The 26258-nt window shown below is 33.1% G+C and overlaps 1 protein-coding gene across 2 annotated transcripts in view; it reads right to left on the bottom strand.

Moving 5' to 3' along the window:
- LOC105487684 (gamma-aminobutyric acid type A receptor subunit gamma1) overlaps positions 1-24858 on the bottom strand; it is an 86407-nt gene extending 61549 nt beyond the window's left edge. The window contains exon 1 of one of the 2 annotated variants that reach the window (XM_071093652.1): positions 24752-24858. Coding sequence is in view for 1 of the 2 variants with exons in the window: in XM_011751222.3 (XP_011749524.1) it covers positions 24341-24444 (104 nt within the window). In the remaining variant the exon portion in view is untranslated. Of the gene's footprint in view, positions 1-24340; positions 24621-24751 lie in introns of those variants that run through there. The other variant, XM_011751222.3, reaches the window with a different exon arrangement.
- Positions 24859-26258: the final 1400 nt, after the last annotated feature.

The raw sequence follows: 26258 nt of genomic DNA, 5'->3' as shown, positions 1-26258 counted from the left end.
TTCTCAACAAAAAATACACACCTATTGTTTGTTGAGAGTCTGTAAAAACATCAAATTATTTTCATAATTTAATATTACATGAAAAATAACAGAAAAAATTTGTTTTAATTGTCATCTATGTATAAAGTGGCTTAAAAGATTTGATGGAAAAATAGAATAATGTATACACTCAATATTCTATACTAGTGAGACCATATAATTTTTTTGTATGTTAATAGTATCTGGAAATCTTCATGTACACATTGTATAACATAAATATGTGAAAAAGAGTTAATTGGACGTGAATGCCTAAGAATGAACTTCTTCTTATATACCAGATAGTGCTCTGAAATAAAGTTCTAATTATAAAATGAATAACTAAATCGAGTATTTTAGAGAGAGAGGTAGAATATCATATTCTCTTAAGAAAATTATTGTGGCAGTCCTGAAAATTTGCCACTTGGTTCTCCTGCTGTGAGAACATTAGCTGCCTGCCAATACTAAGGATGAGCCCCGAGTCTGCGCCAGACCCAAGCTGTCTCAGGCTGCTTTCTGTCAATAACTGAACACAGTAGGAATATTAATTCAGATCCATTCCTGCCAGACTAGGAACCCCTCTGAAGGACAATTTGTGTTGGAGGATTCCTACTTGCCTGGACAAAACTTTCTTAGAGGGTACTGCACTCAGATTCTTTTGATCCAAACTACTTCTCCCCCTGCCCTACTTTCATATGTTTCAAACATCTTTTTTTACCTGAAGCCTCTCTTGCTACTCCCTCCTCCTCTCATTTATCTTTCCCAAGCATTTCTCTTTTACATGTCTAAGGCCATCTTGACATCTGTTTCTCAAAGACTTCTTCTCACATTCAATTGCAACCTGTACTTATTTGCTAAAGAAAATATTTGAGTCACTTAGTATATGATTATTATTTCCTTTTGTCTTACTAAACTCAGTTATTTTAATGTATCATACAGATTTCTTTGATGACACAGGAAATTACTATATGTGAAACAAAACCTTTAATAACTATATTACTCTTCTATATAACAAACAAGAGTTTCAAATTAATAACAAAGAGTTAATTTAAGTAATGACAAGGCATGCTTTGCCATAAAATTATGAAGAAAATCCATCTTTATTGCTAGATAAAAAAAAGTATGCCTACAGAAAGTCAGTCAAATAATATAAATTATTTTTCATGCATAAAGTAAACATTCATTGAGGTTTGCCCAGGAAAATCTTGGTTTACACTTGTTGTCCTGAAATGATTTTTAATAGCAGCTTCTCATCACAAAATGGCCTACTTTAGATGATTATACAGTCACCCTATATTTCATTCATATAAAGGTTACTACAAACATCCTGGTTCTGATACATGAGGGAGCTTCTTCTATTAATCTGTTAAGAAACCACACATGAAACTCAAAGTAGCTTACTAAGGTGCCTGAGGAATGTGAGTAAATCCTGAAAGAATAGTGATAGACTGTTTTCCTCCACAGTGTGAAAAAAAGTTATAATTGCAGGTGAAAATGATTGATGAGGTCATTTACATAATTCATTGGAAAAAAAATGACAGTTGCTACTTGTACTGAGTATATGTATGGAAAATTCACTGGATAGTAAATATAATAAATATTTTGTCACCGGTACTTCCTCATAAACACTTCCGGGTTAATTGGTCATTATTTCCTCACAGGGAAAAAATCCACCATGTTTATTAAAATACTTATAAAATTTGGTTATTCATATTGTTACCATCTGAGGTTATCATATCCCTCTTTTTTAAAAGTAAGTGGGGCTAACAATATTTTAATAGCAAATTAATCAGTGAATCAATATAAAACCCAGATAATAGGCAGATATATTCAATGAAGAAATCCAAATTTTTGCCCTTTATAATTAGAAAATAAATAAATATGTTCAGAAATCAAGACTACCACTATTATTCTTGTCATTTGAATGTGATTGATCAGACTTAATTTTGAGGGTCATTTTGCTACTCCTATTATTTTAATATTAATAAACATAATTGATTGCATGGTCTTGCTATCCATATTCGTGCCAATTTAGATAGCTGAGAAAAAGCATAAGTGGTTAGAATGAAACAAAAAGTACAGGTACATTCTCAAAACTGATATTTTATGTATTTTTATATAGCAATCAGGAACCAAATTCAAGTTATGATTAGTTACATGTAATCTCTACCAAAGTTCTATATATGTTAAATTGTCAGCACCCACACCAAGCATTTCTAGCAGCATACAATGTTTGAAGTAAGAGCGTGTAGGTATCCTCATGTCCTACTCCTTACATTAAAAAATAAGGAAACTGGAGTTCTAAACATATAAATGACTTCACTAAGGCCTCCCAGCTACTTAGTGCCAAAAATTCCATATAATTATTATATTCACATGTAAAATGATTACAATGATTCAAATGTATCAATGATCATACTTACCACATTATATATCAGTTACTTAGAGAAATGACTCCTACTCAAAACATACATAGAGGTTGTAGTAAAAGGAAGTTACGAAGTGTTTTAGAAACTCTTAAAAAGTAGATAATGATGTAACCATCAACTGTCTGTGAAACCAATACTCAGTTTAAGAAGCAAAACGCTCTACAATCTTCTCCATCCTCAGAGATTATGAATGTTACGATGAATTTATTGCCCTGTTGTAGTAAATGTAATAACTAATATGTTACATTAATGAATGTTAGTTATTACATTTTAGCATATAACTACGTAACCCTGAATGACACAAAGTTACATATAGCCATAATATATTATTATGTGTAGTCACATAATCCCTTTTTCCAATCTGTTGGATATGAAATAGTATCTAATTTTCATTGCATTACACTCCTGTAGTTATTATAAAATAGAACACCTATTTATATGTATTGGGCATTTTGCCTTATGTAAACTACATTCTAGGTGGGATTTTAATACTTTTTAAACAAATATAACAAGTATTTTATTACATTTCATTTGATAGATATCTATTAGGTGCTTATTGTGGGCTGAGCATCCAGCATTTCTGGATGCTGGGGATGCAAAGATGACTAAAAGCAGCCCCCAGAGGAAAGCTCATGGAAAATAGAAGGCTTAAGTATTAGTATTAATCTTTTAATGGTAGTGTGGGATTTGAACAAATCATTACAAATCTTTGAGGCACAGTTTCCTCATCAAACTTTTAAGGCTTATATTTCTATAAACCCTTAGGTAATGAATATGTATATATATTAAACATTACTGTATTTATAAAAGGTAATTCAGAACTTCCTCCTGAAAATGGTAAAGTGGGCACGCTATCCTTCCTTTTTCAGAAATCAACCAAAAGTAGCATGGAGACAGAAAATCAAATTCCCAAACTCCATTTTTTATAAACAAGGAGACTTCAGAAATCCAAAGCTCAAACAAAGAGAAGGACCATAGATATCTGAGGAAGCTGGTAGAATGATCATTTCTAATTAGGGTCAGGGTAAATTATTGATACAAGATCAACAAACAGATGCACCATTGGCAGATGTAGGTCATCTCTAAAACTGGCTTGCAAAAGAAAATGAAAGTGAAAAAGAAAAAAAAGAAAATGAAACCAAACTGGCTTACAAAAGCAAACGAAGCAAAAGTCAATTTGCTGTGGCTGAAGGAAGAATGATACAGTCAAATATACACACTGCTGTTTTTTCATAATGTGGTAGAAGATAGTCCAAGCACTTTGAATAGCCCTATAACTGCCTATCTCGGCTGCCTGTACATTTAGGTGATTTGGAGAAAATGTGGGAATTATTTTAAGTTACTATATATGCAAAACAAAAGGGATGTTTTAAAAAGACAATTATTGATTTGAGGGAACATTTTTAAGTTCAGAAAAATTATTACACTATATAACATGATTAAACTGTAACTATATTTATACAGCCATAATTAATTTGAATGTCCAATATGGGTTTGATCAACATCACATTATCTCCAGACACATAATCTTCTAATTTTCTAAAATTCTTACCTGTATAGATAAATATGTAAGAGTTATATAGACAGATGATAGCTAGCTAGATAACTAGATAGATAGATAGATAGATAGATAGATAGATAGATAGATAGATAGATGATAGATATTCTCTACAAGTTAATCTCTGTATGCTCTTTTCTTTGTATTGATTGTTTTTTTAATCATCAAAAAGCAAAACAAGTGAGGAAGCCGTATTTCAACCAATTAGATGGTTAGAATTGTTTTCTTCTCCAGGTTACAGTAGGTCTTTAATCTTCTTCCTGAAATCAGTAGTTTTATAGGCACATTTGAGTATGACCACCTACTGAACTATACTTTGACCTGGTATGAAAACAATCAACAGGCAGGTTCCTTAAGCAGGTGTGTTTATAGCCCCAGGTCCTTTCTCAGAACAGGGTAGACACCTGAGCCCCCAGAATTTAGCCAGCCTTTCATTCGTGACAGTGGAGAATTTTAACCAACAAATGCAGCAATAGCTAATTTGTAGTGCAGCCCGTTTAAAGGCATAACTAGAGAAAGAAGGATTTTCTGCCACCAAGAATGCCTCATCCCCAGCTTTCCTGATGTTTGGTTGATCAGTCCTTCATTGGGTCCCAGGTGATACCCCATAATTAGTCATTTATGTATTTACATTGGTTTGTTTGGTTTGTCTAAGTGCAGTTTTGTAATTTAAAATGAAAAGAATCTTATACTACAAAAGACTTTGACAAAGAGTTAGAAAAGCAAAACTTCTTCCCATTGTTTTATTTTGCATTGGAAGAAAATGAGATTTACTTCCTGATAATATAATATAGCAAGATCACTGTTAATAACTCAAATGTACATAAACACTCATAGCTTAAACACAACGAACGCTTGGTTCTACTGTGCTCAACTGAATTAAGCTCAGGATGGATAATATGTTAAGTTCAATAATTAGGTATATGAACTTCTCTTCTCTCACCTAACACCTTTCCTTGTGACCTATCCTGACCTTAGAAACAGTTCATTTTCAGTCTGGTTTTTTTTGTTTGTTTCTTTGTTTGTTTGTTTTGTTTTGTTTTTGTAAATGAAATAAAACATGGCGCTTACTATAAAAATTTTTTCAGCTGGGTCATTAAGCTGGATATAAAAAAGATTCAGGAGTGAGGAAGAATCTGGCATGCATGGTCACCTAATTCATCCTTCCAGCTCCAAACGCAACTACATTTACATCATTTTTTTAATTAAAAAAATTGTGGGTACAAAGTAGGTATACATATTTAAGGGGAATGTGAGATGTTTATATACAGGCATACAATGTGAAATAAGCACAGCATGGAGAATGACGTATTCATCCCCTCAAGCGTTTATCCTTGGATACACGTAATCCAATTACAGTCTTCAAGTTATTTTGACATATATAATTAAGTTATATTGACTACAGTCACACTATTGTGCTATCAAGTAGTAGGTTTTATTCATTCATTTTATTTTTGTACCCATTATGTGGTTTTACAATTGTCTATTGATCTTTACTGTTGAATATTATTTTCTTTTCACTTGTCATTAGCTAGAAACTTATAGTTTGCCATTTATCAGCAAAAGCTTTATGAAATCGTATAAATTGATTAATATACATGTTCCCAAGATAACACCTTATAATAATGTACACAATGCTTTAATTTTAACATGATTATAAATCTTACTATTTAGTATTTTAATGCGATCATTCTAAATTCTACACACACAAATGTACATGTACACCATCCTCATTGTCACTCAGTTCCTTCCTTTCTTGTTTCCTTTCCTTCTCTTGTTCTTCCTCTCTCTCACCATTCCTCCCACCTCCTTTCCCAACCTCCTTCTTTTTCTTATTGCTTCCTATCTCCCTCCCTTTTTTCTCATATGTGAATTATGATGGTGATACTAAATTATATAATTTTGAATCATTAAATAGAAATGATGATTCTCTTGACATTGCCTTTGGAGATATCAGAAATCCTACCTTGTTTTAATTTATTTTCTTCAAATATTCTGTTAACTTGTTGTTACTCTACAAAAGTCTCATGTTCTATAAACTTTCCAACCAAACAATACTTCTACTGAAAGCTTTGACATTTAAAATAATTTATACCTATGATTATTTTTAAAATTAGATGATTATCAGTATACTATTCTACATGTGGTGATGTAACTTAATTATAATAAGAGGAATCAATAATAGAATAAGTATTTACTTATGTATTTGGTACAATGTTTATGTATATGTGATAGACAAAAATCTATTCTAGAGGAGATACGACAAAAAAATGGGAAGGGAAATCAATAGGTTTCCTAGCACGTTCTGCACATTTTAAATATTTATCAGAAGGAACATTACTGGATTAAGAAAATGTGGCACATATACACCATGGAATATGCAGCCATAAAAAAAAGATGAATTTGTGTCCTTTGTAGTGATGTAGACGCAGCTGGAAACCATCATTCTCAGCAAACTATCGCAAGAACAGAAAACCAAATACCGCATGTTCTCACTCATAGGTGGGAATTGAACAATGATATCACTTGGACACAGGAAGGGGAACATCACACTCCGGGTCCTATTGTGGTGAGGGGGGAGGGGGGAGGGATAGCATTGGGAGATATACCTAATGTAAATGACGAGTTAATGGGTGCAGCACACCAACATGGCACATGTATACATATGTAACAAACCTGCACGTTGTGCATATGTACACTAGAACTTAAAGTATAATTTAAAAAAAAAGAAGTATAGAAAAATTCTTATGTTACTAAATTGGAAATACTTGGGAAATATTCTGTATAAATGATGGTAATAAGTACGGAATGAAAAAATTCTAAGAAACATATAGTATAGGGGAATTTTTGGCTAGAAGGGAACATGAATTAATACTTTTTTCATACACATTTCTTAAGCCAGGAAACAAGACAGTTTATATGTCACTAAATCTCCCTGCGAGAAGTGGTGTTTTGCACAGTCACTTGAACCAGGAATTGATTTTGTTCAATTCACATTTGCTTTGCTTAATACAGTCCACTCATTCATCAGTCAAGTAGGAGCAAAAAGTTGAGTTTCTGTTGTCAAGAATCTTAAAATTTGTTCAAAAGTAAAGAAATTCACTCATTCACAATGATCTGGTAACAGAAGTTTTGTGCTAAGATTCTGAACATATTAATCCTTACCACTATCCACGAGTGCGGGGTCCTTTACCACTATCCTTAACACTCTCCATGAGTGTGAGATTTTTGTTTATGGATGCATCTCTAGTGACTAGAGAAGTGATGGGCACTAAGTTGGCACTCAATTATTATTTGTTGTATGAATGAAAACATGAACGTGGATTTTATAAGGTAAGCATTTTACCTTAATTTTATAAGTGAAGATCACTCAGTTTCTAAGAATTTTAAATAACTTGCCAAAGTTCTTACTATTAGTAAGTGGCAAAGGAAGAATTTATCACAGGTAAAATTCTTCAGGAAGACTCAAATTATTTTAAAAAGTCTCCTTTGGATCTCTCTAATTCTGCCCTTGCATTGATAACATAGTCTATTATCAAAACAACACCCATAGTGATGTTTTTAATATACAGATCATGTCATATATCTATGCTCAAAACCCTGGATCTTAGTTGGAGGGTTTTCCATATCTCATAGGATAAACAGTGTCTCCTCTAGTTTTTAGAATATTTTCAGTAGAATTCGTACCAGGTTTTCCTTGTATGACTAGTAGAATTTGGCTGTGAAAAGCCCAGGACTTTTTTTTTTTTTTTTTTTTTGATTAGTAGTTTTTTTCTTCTTCTTCTTTTTTAATACTGATTCAATTTTGAAACTCAATGTTGGTCTGTTCAGGGTTTTAATTTCTTCCTGATTCAATCTTGGAAGATTGTGTGTTTCCAGAAATTTATGCATTTCATCCAGATTTTCTAGTTTGTGTGTCTAAAGGTGTCCATAATAGTCTCTGAGGATCTTTTATATCTCTGTGAGTTTCGTTGCAATGTCACCATAGCCATTACTGATTGTGCTTATTTGGATCGTCTCTCTCTTTTTCTTCGTTAATCTAGCTTTCAGTCTATCAGTCTTGTTATCATTTTAGAGAAGGTTTCATTGATTCTTTGTATAAATTTTTGGGTCTCAATTACATTCAGTTCTGTTCTGATATTAGTTACTTCTTTTCTTCTGCTAGCTTTGTGGTTGGATTGTTCTTATTTTTCTAGTTTCTCCAGGCACAATGTTAGATAATTAAATTGAGATTATTCTAACCTTTTCAGGTACACGGTTATCATATAAACTTTCCTCTAAACACTCCTTTTTCAGCATAACAGAAACTTTAGTATATCTCTGTCTTCATTTATTTCAAAGAAAGAATTTTTTATTTATCTTTTAATTTCGTTGTTTACTCAAAAGGCATTCTGGAGCAAGTTGTTTAATTTCCATATAACTGTGTTGTTGTGAGAAATCTTCTTCATATTGATATCTATTTTTATTCCACTGTGGTTCAAGACTGTAGATGGTATGATTTTGGTCTTTTTGAATTTGTTGAGATGGTCTTTATGGCTGAGCATGCGGTTGATCTTGGAGTAGGTTCCATGTGCAGATTAGAAAAATGTGTATTCTGTGGTTGATGGGTAGAGTGTTCTACAGATATCTACTAGTTCCAGTTGGTCAAGTATCAAATTTAATTACAGAATTTCTTCGTTAGTATTCTCCTTTAATCTAGCTAATGCTTTCAGTGGGGTGTTGAAATCCTCAACTATGATTGGGTGACTGTCTAAATTTTTTTGTAGTTCTAGATGTACTTCTGTAAATGTAGGTGCTCCAATGTTGGGTGCATATAAATGTAAGGCAGCTGAGTCTTCGTGTTGAATTGCACCCTTTATAATTATGCAATGACCTCCTTTGTCCATTTTTACTGTTGATGGTTTAACGTTGTTTTATCTGATGTAACATAGTGAACCCTGCTTTTTTTGCTCTCTGTTTGTACAGTAAAACTGTCTCTAAACTTTATTTTGAGCCCATAGACATTATTACCTCTGAGACAGGTGTCTTGAAGACAGCAGATGGATGGGTCTTGTTAATTTATCCAACCTGCCACTCTGTGCCTTTTAACTCCTCTCTAACTAATTCTGAAAAGCCAGCACCACCCTGATACCAAAACCTACCAAAGACAATGAAAAAAGAAAACTACAGGAAAATACATTTGATGAACATAGATGTAAAAACCCTCAAAATAAATACTGGCAAACTGAACTCAACAGTACATCAAAAAGTTAATTTGTCACAATCAAATAAGTTCTTTCCTAGGATATAAAGTTGGTTCACCATACGCAAATCAATAAATGTGATTCATCATATGAGCATAATTTACAAAACACATAATCATCTCAATAGACATGGAAAAAGCTTTAGATATAATCCCACATCCTTTCATGATAAAAACCCTCAAGAAACTAGGACTTGAAGGAATATACCTCAAAATAATAAGAGCCATCTATGACAAATCACAGCCAACATCAAACTAAATGGTCAAAAGGTGGAAGCATCACCCTTGATAACCGAAACAGGACAAGGATGGCCACTCCTACCACTCCTATTCAACATAAGATTAGAAGTGCTAGCCAGAGCAATAAGGCAAGATAAAGAAATAAAAGGCATCAAATAGAAAAAGAAGAAATTGAACTATCTCTTTTTAGAGAGTTTATGATTCTATACCAAGAAAATCCTGAAGCACTCCACCGAAAGTCTCCTGGAACTGATAAAGCACTTCAGTGTAATTCAGGATAAAAAAAAATGTATAAAATTCAGTAGAATTTCTATACAAAAATAATGTTCATGCTATGAGTCAAATCAAGAATGTAATCCCATTTACAATAGCCACAAAAATAATACCTAGGAAAACATGCAACCAAGGAGGTGAAAGATCTCTACAAGCAGAACTACAAAACACTGCTAAAATAATTCACAGGTGACTCAAAGAAATGCAAAAACATTTCACATTCATGGATTGGAATAAACAATATTATTAAAATAGCCATATTAGGCAAAGCAATTTACACATTCAATGCTATTTCTATTAAGGTAACAAAATAGTTTTACACAGAACTAGGAAAAACTATTCTAAAATCCATATGGAACAAAAAAAGAGCCCAAATAGCCAAAGCAACTCTAAGGAAAAAAAGCAAAGCCAGAATCATCATATTATCTTATTTTAAACTATATGATAAGGCTATAGTAACCAAAACAGCATGGTACTGGTATGAAAACAGACACACAAGCAAATGGAACAGAAGAGAACACAGAAATATAGCTGCACACCTAAGACATATGATCTTCAACAAAGTTGACAAAAATAAGCAATGAGAAAAGGACTCTCTATTCAAGAAATGGTGCTGGAATAGTTGGCTAGTCATATGAAGAAGACTGAAACTGGACCCTTATCTTGCACCACATACAAAAATTGACTCAAGATAGATTAAAAGTTTAAATATAAAACTTCACACTGTAATAATCCTAGAAGAAAACCTAGGAAACACTGTTCTGGATATCAGCCTTAGGAAAGCAATTATCGCTAAGTCCTCAAAAGAAATTTCAACAAAAACAAAAATGGACATGTGAGATCTTATTAAACTAAAGGGCTTCTGCACAACCAAAACAGACAACTTACATAATGAGAGAAAATACTTGGAAACTATGCATCTGACAAAGATCTAATATCTGGAATCCATAAGGAACTTAAACAGTTGAAAATCCAACAAATAAATAGCCCCATTAAAAACAGGCAACAGACACGAGCAGACATTTTTCAGAAGACATAGAGGTGGCCAACAAACATAGCAAAAAATTTTCCAAACCTCTAATTGTCAGAGAAATGCAAATCAAAACCACAACAAGATATCTCACACCAATCAGAATGGCCATTACTAAAAAGAAAAAAAAAAAAAAAAAAAAAAAAAAAAAAAAAAAAAAAAAAAAAAAAAACAGATATAGATTAGGCTGTGGAGAAAAGGAAATGCTAATATACTGTTGATGGTAATGCAAATTAGTTCTGCCAATGGGGAAACAAGTTTTGAGATTCCTCAAAAAACTTAAAACAGAACTATCATTCAACCCAGCAATCCCATTACTGGGTATATATCCCAAAGAAAACAAATTATTCTACGAAGAAGACACATGCATTCACATGTTCCATGCAGCACTGTTCACAATAGCAAAGTGATAGAATCAACTGATAGGTGTCCATTAGTGGTGGATTGGATAAAGAAAATGTGATACATATACACTACGCAGCCATAAAAAAGCCATAAAAAAACCAACAAAATTGTGTTTTTTGCAGAACAGAAAAGTAAATGCCCCATGTTCTCATTTGCAAGTGTGAGCCTAACATTGGGTACTCATGAATATAAAGATGACAGCAAAAGACAATGGGGACTATTAGAGAAGGCAAGGAGGTATGGGGTAAGGGTGGAAATACTAACTATTGGGTACTATGATTCGTATGTGGCTGATGAATTTATTCCTACTTCAAAGCTCAGCATCATGCAATATATGCAGGTAACAAACCTGCACATGCATCCGTTGAATTTAAAATAAAAGTTGAAAATATAAAATAATAACTACAAGGACTACAAGCAATTACAAGGCCCCCATATTTGGTCTCCCACTTCAAATGCTTATCTCCCCAACCCTCACTTGGCATGACTGAAAGCTTCACTCACTTCTAGTATTTGTTCAAATATTATTTAATATTTGAAGCCTGTCTGATCACTATTTACTCTTCTATTCAAATTCCACACTTCCTTGCCCAGCTTATTTGTTTCCATATGTATTAGTCCGTTTTTATGCTGCTATAAGGAACTGCCCAAGACTGGGTAATTTATAAAGAAAATAGGTTTAATTAACTCACAGTTCAGTATAGCTGGGAAGACTTCAGTAAACTTACAATCATGGTGAAGGCAAAGGGGAAGCAAGATACCTTCTTCACAAGGCAAGAAGAAGGAAAACTGCTGAAAGGAGGGGGAAGAGCCCCTCATAAAACCATCAGATCTTATGAGAACTCACTATCACGAGAACAGCATAGGAGTAATTGCCCCCATGATTCAATTACATTCACCTGGTGTCTCTCTTGACAAGTGGGGATTATGGGGATTACAATTCAAGATGAGATTTGGGTGGGGATATGAAGCCTAACCATATCACCATAGCTCTAATTTAATTATAAAATCCTATACATAAATGATAAAGGATGAAATAGTTTTAACCCATTAAATTATATTTGCCCATTTGGACAAAAAGATAATTTTATAAGTTCCAATTTATATATTTATGCTTATTGTTTACTGTGTATTGCTCCCTCCTGAATGCCAATTCCAAAATGGTAGAAGGTGTTTTATCTCTAGTTCATGGACACATCAAAAGTTTCTAGAACAGCATCTGTCACACACAGGGTTTCAATAAATATTTGTTAGTAAATAAATATATGTTGTCTCCACAGGCCCTATCTGTGATCTGTTGTTCATGACAAGTTACGTAGTATTTATTTACAACCATCAAACACATTTTCATAAACACAGTATTTCAGGGAAAAGTTCCAGAAAAGAAATGTATGATTCTAATCTTTCTGAGTAGAAGATACAAGATACTCTCATGTCAACAACTATAAGAACTAGTTTTTTAAAGGGTAGGAAAAATCACTGATTTTAGACTTAAAATCAAAAAGTAAATAAATTTTCTTTTTTGCCTTCATGTTTGAGCTACTAAATTCTTTTGTAGAAAAGTTCCTTTCTAGGGTTGTAGCTCTGAATAATTTTTACTGTACACAAAGCTGCAGGAAAGCAAAAAAGGTAAAAGAGTGATAAATAACAGCATTATAGATTCAAACTTGCAGAATTTTATTATATGTGCCACTGAAGCAAGCACTAAACTTCCAGTGTTTTAAAGAGGTGAAATGATAATCCACTCAATTCTATGATTATTTTATGAGCACAAAGAAAAATACAATGGAACCTATCACTTAACATACAGAGAGATGCTTTGAAAACTTGAAATGTTCTAGATCCTTGAGGAATCGCCATACTGTTTTCCATAATGGTTGAACTACCATCCCATTACTGGGTATATACCCAAAGGATTATAAATTATGCTGCTATAAAGACACATGCACACGTATGTTTATTGCAGCACTATTCACAAGAGCAAAGACTTGGAATCAACCCAAATGTCCATCAGTGACAGATTGGATTAAGAAAATGTGGCACATATACACCATGGAATACTATGCATCCATCAAAAAGGATGAGTTTGGGTCCTTTGTAGGGACATGGATGCAGCTGGAAACCATCATTCTTAGCAAACTATCACAAGAACAGAAAACCAAACACCGCATGTTCTCACTCATAGGTGGGAATTGAACAATGAGATCACTTGGACTCAGGAAGGGGAACATCACACACCGGGGCCTATCATGGGGAGGGGGGCGGGGGGAAGTGGGGAGGGATTGCATTGGGAGTTATACCTGATGTAAATGATGAGTTGATGGGTGCAGCACACCAACATGGCACAAGTATACATATGTAACAAACCTGCACGTTATGCACATGTACCCTACAACTTAAAGTATAATAATAATTAATAAATTAAAAAAAAAAAAGAATACTTGAAATGGCAGAAGAGCACCAAGCCTAGAATACTAGGTAAGTGTGTCCCTGTATGCTTCCAATCTGTCCTGTGATTAACTCTACCATGCAGTTAATCATATTGTATCTTAATTACTTATTTATTTATGATCCTCTCTAAGCTTTAAGCAATTTGAATGTATTTAGGTATTTAAATACCTTAGAGCCTAAAGTATTTACTGTGATACCCCCAGCACCTACTCCTAAATCTGATACATAGTTTGTGCTCAATTTAATAAAAATCAATGAATAAGCAAATGAACAGAAAAAATATTTAGAGCTTATTATGTTATTTTCAGATAAAATTATCATGAATCAAGAACATAACTAAAACTATAACTGTGGTCCTTGATTTAAAAATTAGGTAGATAACCTAACATAAAACTAATTTAAAAAATGTAACTTTCAGATTCTAATACTAAATCATCAAAAATAAAAACAGAAGAAAAAAACTTACTCATTTGACAATGACAACACAACATATGAAATGATTAAGCAGAACTATAACAGGGAAGGTATATGTCTTATGTGAAGAAGACTAAAGACTTTATTAAGGAACATAAGGACAGAAAAAATAAAGACAAAATAAATATTTTCGCCTATAAAAATATTGTTAACGTATGATTCCTAAATTTGTGATGCATTTAATATAGGTTTAGTCAGAATCTCATCTTTTGTGTTTAACAGGTTAAAACCACTAAAATTAAGTAGAATAATCAACATGAGAGTTTATAAGATATTATTTAAAAAGGGAATTCTTAGATGGAAATTTTCAGGCAAGAATAAAAAGAAAACAAAATAAAGTTTCTGTAATCAAAGCCTTATTGTAGCAATAAATAGTGAAAACAAAATTAAGCTTTCAAAATAAGATCCCAAATATATAGAAATATAATATATGATAAAAGTGAATTATCAGTTTAGAAATAAAAGAATTATTCAGTAAATTGTGTTGAAATGCTAATTAGCTCTTTTTGAAGAAAATAAAATTAGATTCCCAACTTACACAGTAAATTGCTATGTATTAAGCATAAAAAGAAACTGAATAAAGAATATTACTAAATTATATTATTTAAATTATATTATTCAAATATATTGAATTTAAAATATATTTAAAATGTTTTTGACACTTGGGGTAAGAATGCCTTCCTAGGCAATATGTAATCAAACCAGCAAAAGAATAACTAACTGACACATAAAACTTTAAAGAGAACTTGTGGTTGGAATAGGACACTTTGCATAAGTCTAGAGACAAAACATTAATTGGGAGAAAAATATGTATAAAATATTGATATACAACAATTTAAGAAAGAAAAAGGCCAATAAATATAAAAATGTATGCAAACATTTTTCGGTAGTAAGGGAAAATAAGTTTAAAATGTGACAACAATCTTTAGCCATCACATTGGCAAAATATTAAATGATCCGTTATATCTAGTACTGAGGATAATATGAATAAATGGCATTTTTATAACAATTAGTAGAAAATGGAATTTGCTTTACAGTAAATAATTTGGTAATATTGATCAAAATATTGAAATTAAGAGCACATATATATGGATATATGAACATAAAAATAATGTTAATGACAAAATATAACAAAACATATTAAGGAATAATTTCATGTTAAAATTTATCTATCATATAAAATATGACATAGTCATTCAAAAAAGAGGTAGAATAAGTATACTGATCTAGAAAGGTATCTTTGATATTAGTTACATAAAAAACTAGTTAGATTTTATTTGTGTTTTTAAGAATACACATGTATGGATGCACACAACACACACACACATGCATACATATACATCTGCCTAAATTATGGAAAATTCTGGAATTAAAGGCTATAAGTTCCTAAGTAGTTATTTTAAATCAATGAATCAGGTTCTATTTTTTCTCCCAAATCAATGAGTAGTGCCACCAAATACACTCTCTCCTTGCCTCAGGACCACACCAACTCACCAACCCCAGGAAGAAGAGATGTTATTCTAGGTCCTTCTCAGGAAAGAAACAAAAAAGAGAACTATCAAAGTAAAAGATGGGCTATTTCCTTCTGTCCTTTCACCATTGTTCTTTTCTTCTTCCTAGCTGCAGAAAGCCTACCAATATCTTTCTAGTAGACAGTACCAAACTGTATTATTAAACTTTCTCTAATTTTAGCATTGTCCTTGTTAAAATTACAAAATTTAATCATATTTTCTTGTAAAAGCAAGGTAAATAACATGTGAAGTTAAATACCTAATGTCCCCATTGCCTTCTTATCTTTGATCCATTGATCCATGAAATCAAAAACTTTCTTAGGAGGCTGAGGCAGGATAACGGCATGAACCCAGGAGGCAGAGCTTGCAGTGAGCTGAGATCAAGCCACTGCACTCCAACCTGGGCAACAGGGCAAGACTCCGTCTCAGGAAAAACAAACAAACAAACAAACAAAAAACACCACTTTCTTGTACTCCATCTAGAGGTAAACATTACTATTAATTTTATGTATAGTCTAAATAACTTTTTTTTTTGCTAATTTTTTTTTTGAGGACTGAAATGGAATCAGATAATTTAACATTTACAGTATGCAAGCAAAAATATTATGACATTAGGAAAAATCATTTTTTTTTCACGTTTCAACAACAGCAACAACTTGAAAATGATTTTTGAAAAGCAAGTAAAGAAAAATAAGGTTGAATAAAAAACTCAAACTGTAAAATAGAATTAATTTTCTGTCTGTAGACCAGAGCATGAATAAAAGTATACACCAATGATTTTATAATTTGAGATGTGGAAAATTGATTTAGGAGAAAGAAGTAAAATACAGCTTCATTTATGGTCTATTTTATATGGTTTCCTTGGTAAGGTTGAAGATATAGAACTCTTCAAAACTACATCTAAAATACGAAACAAGTAGCAATTTAAATTGCTTTTAGCACAGAGGGTTTCCCTGTTACTTTCAAAAAGGAGTCTGGAAAATTCCCAAACATATCAGAGCATAGTTTATTTATTTAGATTCAACATAAGATTAGACATTAGATAGCTAATTTAAAAAAAGAGTAATATCAGAATCCATTTTAAAAAATTAATTGGTATAGTGGCATGGTTTTAGAAAGAGGATAAAAACAGACAATTATAAAACAGATTTTTTTTGTAATGTCTTTGGTTATAAATTTGAAATTTTTGTAGTTTTTTGATTGATTTTTAATAAAAGAATAAATACTACAAATAAAACAGTATAGCTTGCCAACTTTTAGATTTTTGTATTTGTTGATTATTTGCTATGTTTAGCAGGCCAACTTTGTTCCTTAAAACAGAGTTTAGAAAACTACAAACCACCCAGCCAATTAAGTCTTCACCAAGGCTGGTGAGTGCCCAGAAATTGTAAATGTTCTTTTGTGGCCATTTCTATGTGAGTGCTTTTTGGAGTAAGAGAAAGAATATGTAATTTTTATTATAGTCTATTTAAAAAGTGAACACTGAAGAGACAATATATTGAAATTATCAGTGATTTCTCTATTGTTAAGTTCATTTTCATAGTGCCTGACAGAACGTAAGTTAGACTTAGAAAAAATACAAATCTTGGTGACATTCACACTTTTTAAGACTCTGGGGTATCTATGCTTCAGATACATTCTTCATGGCTGCTAAACATTTTGCAACATGGAGGCATTATATTGAGCTTATTAAATTATAAAACATACTAAAAGACCTTAAAAGTGGAAGAAACAAATGGGAATTCATACCTCTGAAGACAGAAACATATATATATTTTCTAAGTTTTGTGATCTTAAATGAGTGTCAAATATTTTAATTGACAAAAGATTGTCTTAGACTATTCACTTCAAAAACTAAGAGAATACAAGTAAGTGAATAGAAAAAGCAAAACAGTCCAGTCTATTCTAGTTATGACAATCTGATGATTTTCAAAATGAATTGTTACTAAAAAATTCCAGAGACAAATATACATTCATAAGCCACCTGCGCAGGGTAACAAATTAGTTTATAAAATACAGGCATCTGAATTAATACTTAAGTTCAATCCAGCCAAGAGGGCTACTCAGTGCTAGTAAATATGGCTCTTTTCTGGAACAGGTATTCTTTACTCAATACACTCTATTACATGTGCTGGAAAATTATTTTTATAATTATACCCATCTAGGATGATCAAGAGGTGAAAGATATCCCTGTACTTAAGCATACTGTACCTATTGTCTTGTTTACCATTATTACCATTACCATTACCTATTGTAATCATTAGTGACTGTTCTAGAAATCTACCCAAAGGTTAACCTAGTGGCTAGAACTCTTGATTCTAGCAGTCTTAAAGTTATCTAGGGAAACAAATCACACCTTGACATGAATATTAAAATATATATTAAATTCACTATTTTATAATCATAAACTTTCTGATCTGCCTATTGTAGCTATAGGTTGGAGAGCAGGGTCTATATTATATTTACTTCTATATGTCTATTGCATAGCACAATCTCTATTACTTCTTAGTCATGTAATGTTTGTCTAACAAATAAGGAGAAATGTCAAATCTCAGAATACATTGTTTCTGGGAGGTAACAATTTCTACATTTCAGGATTTCAAAATTAAACTAAATTATATAGCCTTCAATAGGATGCTTCTATTTCAATGCCACATCTTACACAACCAGAGTAAAGGCTCACCTAAAAGATATAGGAAATCTATATACAAAAAATTCTACCAAACTGTGAGAATCTACCTTTGGCACAAGATGGTAATGTTATCTCTCTCTCTCCCTCTCTCTTTTTTATTCTCTCTCTCTCCATCTCTGTCTGTCTCTCTCTCTGTCTCTCTCTCTGTCTATCTATCTATCTATCTATCTATCTATCTATCTATCTATCTATCTATCTATCCATCTAGCTAGCTAGCTACAGTATAATATGGCTTACCCTTATCCTCACCCCCCTAATAGAACATATAGCCTACCCCTTCCTCAGATGTAAGGATATCTATCTATCTGTCTATCTGTCTGTCTGTCTATCTATCTATCTATCTATCTATCTATCTATCTATCTATCTATCTAATCTATATACCTATATCTATCTATATCTATCTATCTATCTTCTATCTATCTATCTATCTATCTATCTATCTATCTATCTATCACTCATACTGACCTGAACTTATGCCTATAACAGCTGAGAACATACAGTATTTTCCCAGAGTTGCAAGTAATGGCAACTTCTTTATTGCCCCCACTATACCTCCTCTAGAATTCTGAGCAGCAATTACAGCATTTTATTGTGTTTACTTGTTTATGTTAATATGCTATCTCGACGCAAACGACCAGAGTTTGTGTTCATTGAGCAGGAATTCTGATTTCTGTATCCTGTTCATCTAGCATATAATATATGTACTATTTATGCTACTTAAACACTATAGGGCAATGGCGTTGTCTTGTTTACCATTGTTACCATTGTATCTAGTTTCCAGAACCCTGCTTAACACACAATGGGCACTGAGTAAATATTCATGGAATGAATGGTGATGCTCAATGAGTATTTACTGAATGAATTAATAGCTAGTGCTATTTCTTGAAACATGGGACTTCAGTTAGCTAAACAATTTTAGTACTGATAGACTTAGATAATGAAATGTTTGAAAATGCAAAAAAAAAAAAATCTACAAATTTCATCTGCCTCCTATGGAGTATGACAACTCACTAACAAACTTCTGCTTGAACATGTCTAGTGATAAGGTTTCCATTACCATGTTAGAGAACTGTCGTATTGGGAGAAAATCTGCCTTCATGCAATTTTCACTACTTGGTTATGGTTTGTCTAGTACATCTATAAACAATAAATTCAAACATGATTATATATAGCATCTTTTAAAATAAGATAACCATTCAGTTCCTCAGTAAAGCTTATGTAAATTAAAAATTTTTGCTTTTAACTTTTTAACTTATAGTTTTTTTTTGTCTGCGTCAAGTACTTCATGTGTCAAAATTTTTTTAAAAATAATCTCGCACTACCCATAATACTCCAGAATGTATGTGATAGGTACAAAGTAGATTTTTCTACTGAATGTGATTTTGTCAATGAACTCACAATTTACTGTAGTAACTCTCTTCTCTTCTCTTTTTTTCCCCATTTCCTTTTTTTTTTTTTAATTATCAACAGTAATGTTCATTGTTTTGACTTATATTGCATTCATCATCTGAGAGATGTGGTAGTTAAAAATGCAGGAGGGGTATAGAACACAGGGATTTAAGTCTTGGATTCAGCACCTATCAACAAGATGACCTTTAATAAGTTCACAAAAATGTCTGTTCCCCTGTTTTTCCATCCGTAAAATTGAGAGAATAACAATATCTAGGCTATATTCTTCTTTTTCTTCTCGTTAGGTAATTTGGCTAAGTATAATCTTCTAGGCAGAGTACTTGACTTCAGATTTGAAGACATTTTCCCCATAGTCTTCTGGTATTGCTGATGAGAAATCTCTTGGCTCTTCAATTATTTTCCCTTGATTATGATCCATTCTTTCAGCAACTTCTATCTTCAAAAGTTTAGACTTCTCTGTTTATTTTTAGAGTTCCAGAGGTGTATTTTTTATTTTGGTTAAAATATATGTTTTTCTTTAATTCATGTCATAAATCTAGGTCTTGGCAATGAATAAGTATAAGCCCCATTTAAAAGACATTTAAGACTTAGAAGACATTTAAGAACACAAAAAGATCCAAATATTTCACTCTACTGCACTTAAAACCACTTTAACTAGGCTATATCATACTAGAATAACTATAATTCCACAGAATATCTGTTATGACTTTCTTTTCATATAAAATTTTAAGTGTCGGCTTCTTTGCACAGATTTTCTTTCTTGGAAATTTCGTTTCTGGAAATGCATATGACAACTCCACACTAATGGAGATTTTCTGCCTCAAAGAGTTGTCTGAAATCACTCCAGTGAGAAATGATGGAGCTGAAACTGGAATTTAGATCTGTTGGTAAAGGCCAGGATTCTCACTTGAAACCCTGCCCATATGTGAATTACTCTCTTGAAGCTCATTCTTCCTTTTATTTCATGGCAGTCATTTATCATATTTTGGTAATCACTTTCTCAGTATCTCCAGAGTCATTTTTCAGTTTTTTTTTTACTCTTTCTTTTCACTCCTCCTTTGGGCCTCCACCTTCATCATTATATTCTTACATTCAATTAATCTGTTTAATATTTGAAGAAATATCAAACATTTCTTCATGTTCCTTAATCATAAGGGTTCTTCATAGTATAGAATAGAAGAAAGATACTGATCATTTGGATAAAGTAAAAGACTCTGTACTCAGGGGGTTTATCAATTATGACGTTCGCATTTTAGCTTCAAAAATCTTTTTCCTCTCAGTCCTTTTCATATTTAACTATCATGGAATATCTTTACTTAGTCATTTGGTTCTCAAGTTTGGATGGTTATCATCAGCATTTTATTACAAAATTAAGCCAAAAATCTAGACACTTAAAAAATTATTCCTTCATTGCCACCCACACAAAAGATATTACTGAAATTACTTGAAAAAATTCATTTTAAACAGCAAGTTTATTTGCATATTTTCAACTGGGCAACTGAATGCCACATAGTATGATTATTGACTCATGGAAATTGTTTTGAAAAGAGAAAATTATGATTTTTTTCCTTGAGCTCTTTCAATATACAACTCTTAGTCAAGGCTTATTGTAGGTTACTTTTGGTAACAGCTAAAATCTCTTTTTAAACACTTTTTTTTTAAAAAACCGATTATAACTAGATTTTTTTTTCAACATTACAAAGAAGTTAAATCAAGCTGAAGAGATTCTACAGAACTTGTCAAGATGCCAAAGAATCTCCTAGAGAATGATACGCAGGAACCATGACTACAGTTTTAGTTACAATGATAGGATAGTTTTTCATAGTTCATCAATAAAAGGTAAAATGTGTCTCTCCTCCATACTCTTGATGGAAATTAATGAGGAAACTAAGCACTGCAACTGATTAAATTTAAAAAAAAAAATGCTTCCAATTTGGGGAGTCCCCAAAATAGATGACTTTCAAGATATATTTTGGAAATCATATAAAACACTAAAATGCTTACAAACTGAACTATTTATGGATAGTTTTGGAAAGGAAAACTAACCAAAAGAAAGGGAAAAGGAGAGAAAAATATGACAGTACATGATTTATACATGTTAGCATCTGTTATCGCCAACTAAATATTAAAAAGATAAAAAAGTTCACCCAACAGTAGCTACTTTATTTTACTTATTTTAAAAGAATGTTCATTGCAGCATTATTTTTTAAATTTGTTTTTTAGCAAAAGCATGCTTGTATTTCCTTTTAATTGCCGTATTTCCCAACTTGGTCTCATAGAATCCAATGGAGAAAGAAACTTGTTCTAATAACATTCTCCTGGTTTGCCTACAAAAGTGTTTCTGTGTCAAACTTTTTCCAGTCACTGAAGAAAACAGTTTACGATGCATCTTAAGGAAAGCACGCTCACATTTGGCTTTTATTGCTAGCTTTCTATCTCATTTTTAAAAATTATGGATTTAGGGGGTACTTTTAAAAGTATATCAGTATATCATAAACTCTCATAACTGAGGCCTTATGGGCTAATTAGAACAATGGCTTATAAATTTATCTTTTAATGTATATTTATTCACTGGACAAAATAATCCCAGTTACCTATATTACTATGATAATAGAAATTATGTGTTAACTGTACGATACCTTTCTCACTTATACATATGGTTACAAAGTCCATAGCATTCACACTTAGAATTTCCCTCTTGAAAACTACTTAGATAAAACAGTGAAGCAACCATTGACTTATTTCACTTTTCAGTTGAAATCATAGATGCGTTGAATGTGAAAATCTAAATAAGTCATATGTGGTCTACTACTCTCCTTCATTTCATAGATGAAACTGTGTTCAGAGAGGTTAAAGACCCCTTGCCACATGAGATCATGTCTCCAGGCTTCTAAGTCTGCCCTCTGTCCCTACAGCACACATCTCTTCAACTCTGAGAGCTTGATGAGAGTTCTGGAGCCAATTACAATGATCACAAATATTTCCCAAAACAAAACATGTTTATTTAAAATAAAACATCTCTTGGAATAGATAATATGCTCTTTACTAAGCAGCTTGCCTATTTGGTTGAAAGGAAAACTTGTATACAATGATAAAAGGTTGTTTCAGAAAACCACTGGTAAATCTGTTTTTACTTCGGTAATATTATGATATACTTGTCTACCTAAATATCTTCTATAAAATGCTATAATATATTCAAAGAATAAGCCATTATGGCAAAACATATATAAGAAATAATTCATCCAGTAGTATGTTTATGTTCGTGTCAAACATTTAAGAATCTAAGGGAACAGGGTAAAAAAAAAAAAAAGAGAGAGAGAGAGAAAACTTTAATCCTAAAAAAGTACTAAGTGTCAAAAACTTCTAATAAGTCTAATATTACTTAGTATACTTTAATCCAATCTCTATTTTCTGGAAGAAAAATATACACGTTCTATATGCTAGTGTGGCAAAAAAAAATTCACTCTAGCTTTACACGTATGTTTATAATAATAATTCATTTTAGCAGTGATACAAGTAGTTATAAAGGCATGTTTCTATCTTCATAGTGATTGTATTTTACTTTTGAATTCTATACAGAATTACATTTATAATAATGTAATGTTAAAAGTACATTTATTTGAAACAAGTTGCATGGTATGAGTACCATGTCCCAGACCTTTATAAGTGTCTATATCTTAATCAACATATTTTAGCTCAAGTCATCCACTACTCCTACATTTAATCCATGAATGATACCTAAGCATTTGATTTTTCTACCAGAACGATTTAAAAATTTTACTGAAAGGTATTACAACCCAGTTTTGTTCCTGTTAAATTTGAGATTTGTGATTGGCGATACTCTCTTCTTTCTCTCTCTCTCTCTCTCTCTCTTCTCTCTCTCTCTCGCCTCTCTCCTCTCTCTCTCTCTCTCTCTCTCTCTCTCTCACACACACACACACACACACACACACAGCCAAGACATTCATGCGGCCATACATTTTTAATTACTGATGGACAACCAATTAAAAGAAAACACTCAAACCTGGTTCAAATTAAATATACACGGTTATTTTTTACTTGGATACTATACATTTTTAATGCTGATAGATTTTTTTTTTTTTTTAGCCAGATTTACAATCTTTCTTGATGTAAAACACTGGTTTGTTCCAGAAAGTTACCAAAAACCAGGAAAGGGGAAAAGCAATAGCAGTAGGTAGAAAAGCATCACACATATCACGCTGTTTAACAACAAGTTTCAGAAATAACTTTGTTTTTAAAATGCAGAATCATCCAGAAAGTTCATCGGTGGCATTCATTCAGCAAATTTACTGGCAAAGTCATTTCTACTCCCCCTCACTCTCTCCCAGTAAGTCAACCTTCACCAGTTCACTAATTTATACTCTGCTTGAAGTCAAAAACAACTGAACCAACCTCATGCTTCAAAAATATGTTACTTTCCTTCTATCTGAGAATGAATAGATCTAATCAGAAAATAAAACGATGGTAAATACCAAATATGTGTTAGGAAATACAAATTACTTAACGTAGAATAATTTTTAAAAGACAGAGGAATAAGGGGAAAGGAGTAGATAGCAAAAAATAGTTTTAAGCCCCTGAATTTACTCACCAGTTTCCCAAATGCAGGGTCAGTAACAAGAAGACCAACCTCACCCCTCTACTTTGACTCCGCAGAAGAAAAGGGGAGAAGAGAAAAGCTTTCAAAGGACCCATCGGAATCGCTTTTTCTATGCGTGTGCTGCACTAGCTCAATTCTCCCAGCCAGGACTTTTCCTCCCACCTCAGCAGCAGCTGGCTGAGTACAAGAAGGGAGAGTGTGGAAAGGCAGTGCACCTCCCAACCAGGTAGGATGCGACTCCCATCAGAATTGAGCCAGCGAGCCAATCAGGCCGAGAGGATGCTGGCATAAATTATCTTAAAAAGAGTTGAGCCAATCGGTAGCCCAAGGAGGCGGGGTTCTCCTACTAGAAATTGAGCCCAGTAGGGAAAAGGGCTCCGTTTTTCTAAAAGAAAAACAAACCTCTTCTCCCTTGCAGCCGCGGAGAAACGTTTGAGTGGCCTTGACAGAATCCCTCCCTAGGAAGAGGCTGCTTTCTCCTTCCCTTCTGCTCTTCCTCTTGTCTGACTATTTCGGGGCCACTGCCTCTTTCCTCTCCCGCGTTCGGATTCTAAATCTGTCTTCCAAGAGAGACCCGTGGGAAGCAGGCAGTGCCTAATTGGTTTTCCCCAGGTTCGCGGGGATTCTGTTAATTTGTGCTAATCATCTTGTTAATTTTGTGGGTGGGGCGGTGTCTCCTTTCTCTTTGCAGATCCAGCACCTGGCAGGATGCCCCGCACAAATGAGCACTCAGGAGATGTTGAATATGTAATTGAATGAATGAACGAATGAATGAGCAGGCTCCGTGCATTCCTGGTTACCACTTTTGCTCGCTACATCCCCCTTCCACCGCCTTAATAGTGAGAGAGGATTTGCAGTCTTCTCCCGCCGGGCACCGAAAGATGACACTAATGAATGATGCTAGGCAAGAACTATCTCATCTTGCAAACACAAAAACAAAAGTCTGATTTTATAAAGGTTGTCTTAGCCATAGGAGCTGTAGACCTATTAGATGGGCAATCCTCTTTTGCATCTGTTAAGCCCCAGTGTTTGGACCTAACTTCAGAGGCTCTGCTTTGAGTTCCTAGCAGAGCCCGACAGTTGCCGTGGTAACCAGAAAGCCTCCGGCAGCTGGAACAACTGTACAGGCGAAGACGCTGGAGGTGGTGGAAGCAGGCGCTTTCTCTGCCCAGCCATCTTCTGTCTTAAAACGCCTTCCCAAGAACATGCTTCCCACGGAAGCTTCCTGGGGTTGGAGTCTTTAGCTGTTAATCCACCCCACAACTACCTGGAATTAGCCAGATTCTGGTTTGAACTGCAAATTACCACCCAGTTACCTGAGCATATTTGTCTGCCTCAAACGGTTTAAGCCAGAAGTAACAGGGCTTGTGCACGGCCGTAAGGTAACTGTTGCTGCACTACCTACTGAAATCACTTAAAGAAACTGGATAGGGGTAATGAGGTTACTGATTCTTGTTCTCGCCCGAAATAACAAACAGTGTACTGCTAGGCATTTCTCCCCGTCTTTGATTGATTCTCCACCCTTTTAGTCTCCTCTGGAAATGCACATTGACCATCCTTGTTTTTCTTCTCACACTACACATTAATTAGGCAGTATTTTTCTCTTCCACAATGCATGTTAGTCAAGGTAGCCCATATCAAATAGCTTATAAAACAGCAAAGTTTAATTATAATAGATTTTAGGGTGAATAAATTTACGTAAAATGTGATGGCAATATAAATTTGAGGTTTTCTTTTCTTTTACTGGTTCAATTAAGAATGTGCTTTGGATAGCTATTTAACTGTTTCATTGAATGTACACACTAATTCACTGATCTGATTGGATAGAGAACTAGGAATTAATTCATTAGAAGTATGTCGTGAATAGCAAATACTTGTCTGATTACTCTTTGCATTTTGCTAACATTGG

The sequence above is a fragment of the Macaca nemestrina genome, chromosome 3 (assembly GCF_043159975.1).
Source record: "Macaca nemestrina isolate mMacNem1 chromosome 3, mMacNem.hap1, whole genome shotgun sequence".
NCBI lineage: Eukaryota > Metazoa > Chordata > Mammalia > Primates > Cercopithecidae > Macaca > Macaca nemestrina.
Note: the sequence above shows the minus strand (reverse complement) of the source record. Positions and strands in the feature narration are given on the sequence as shown.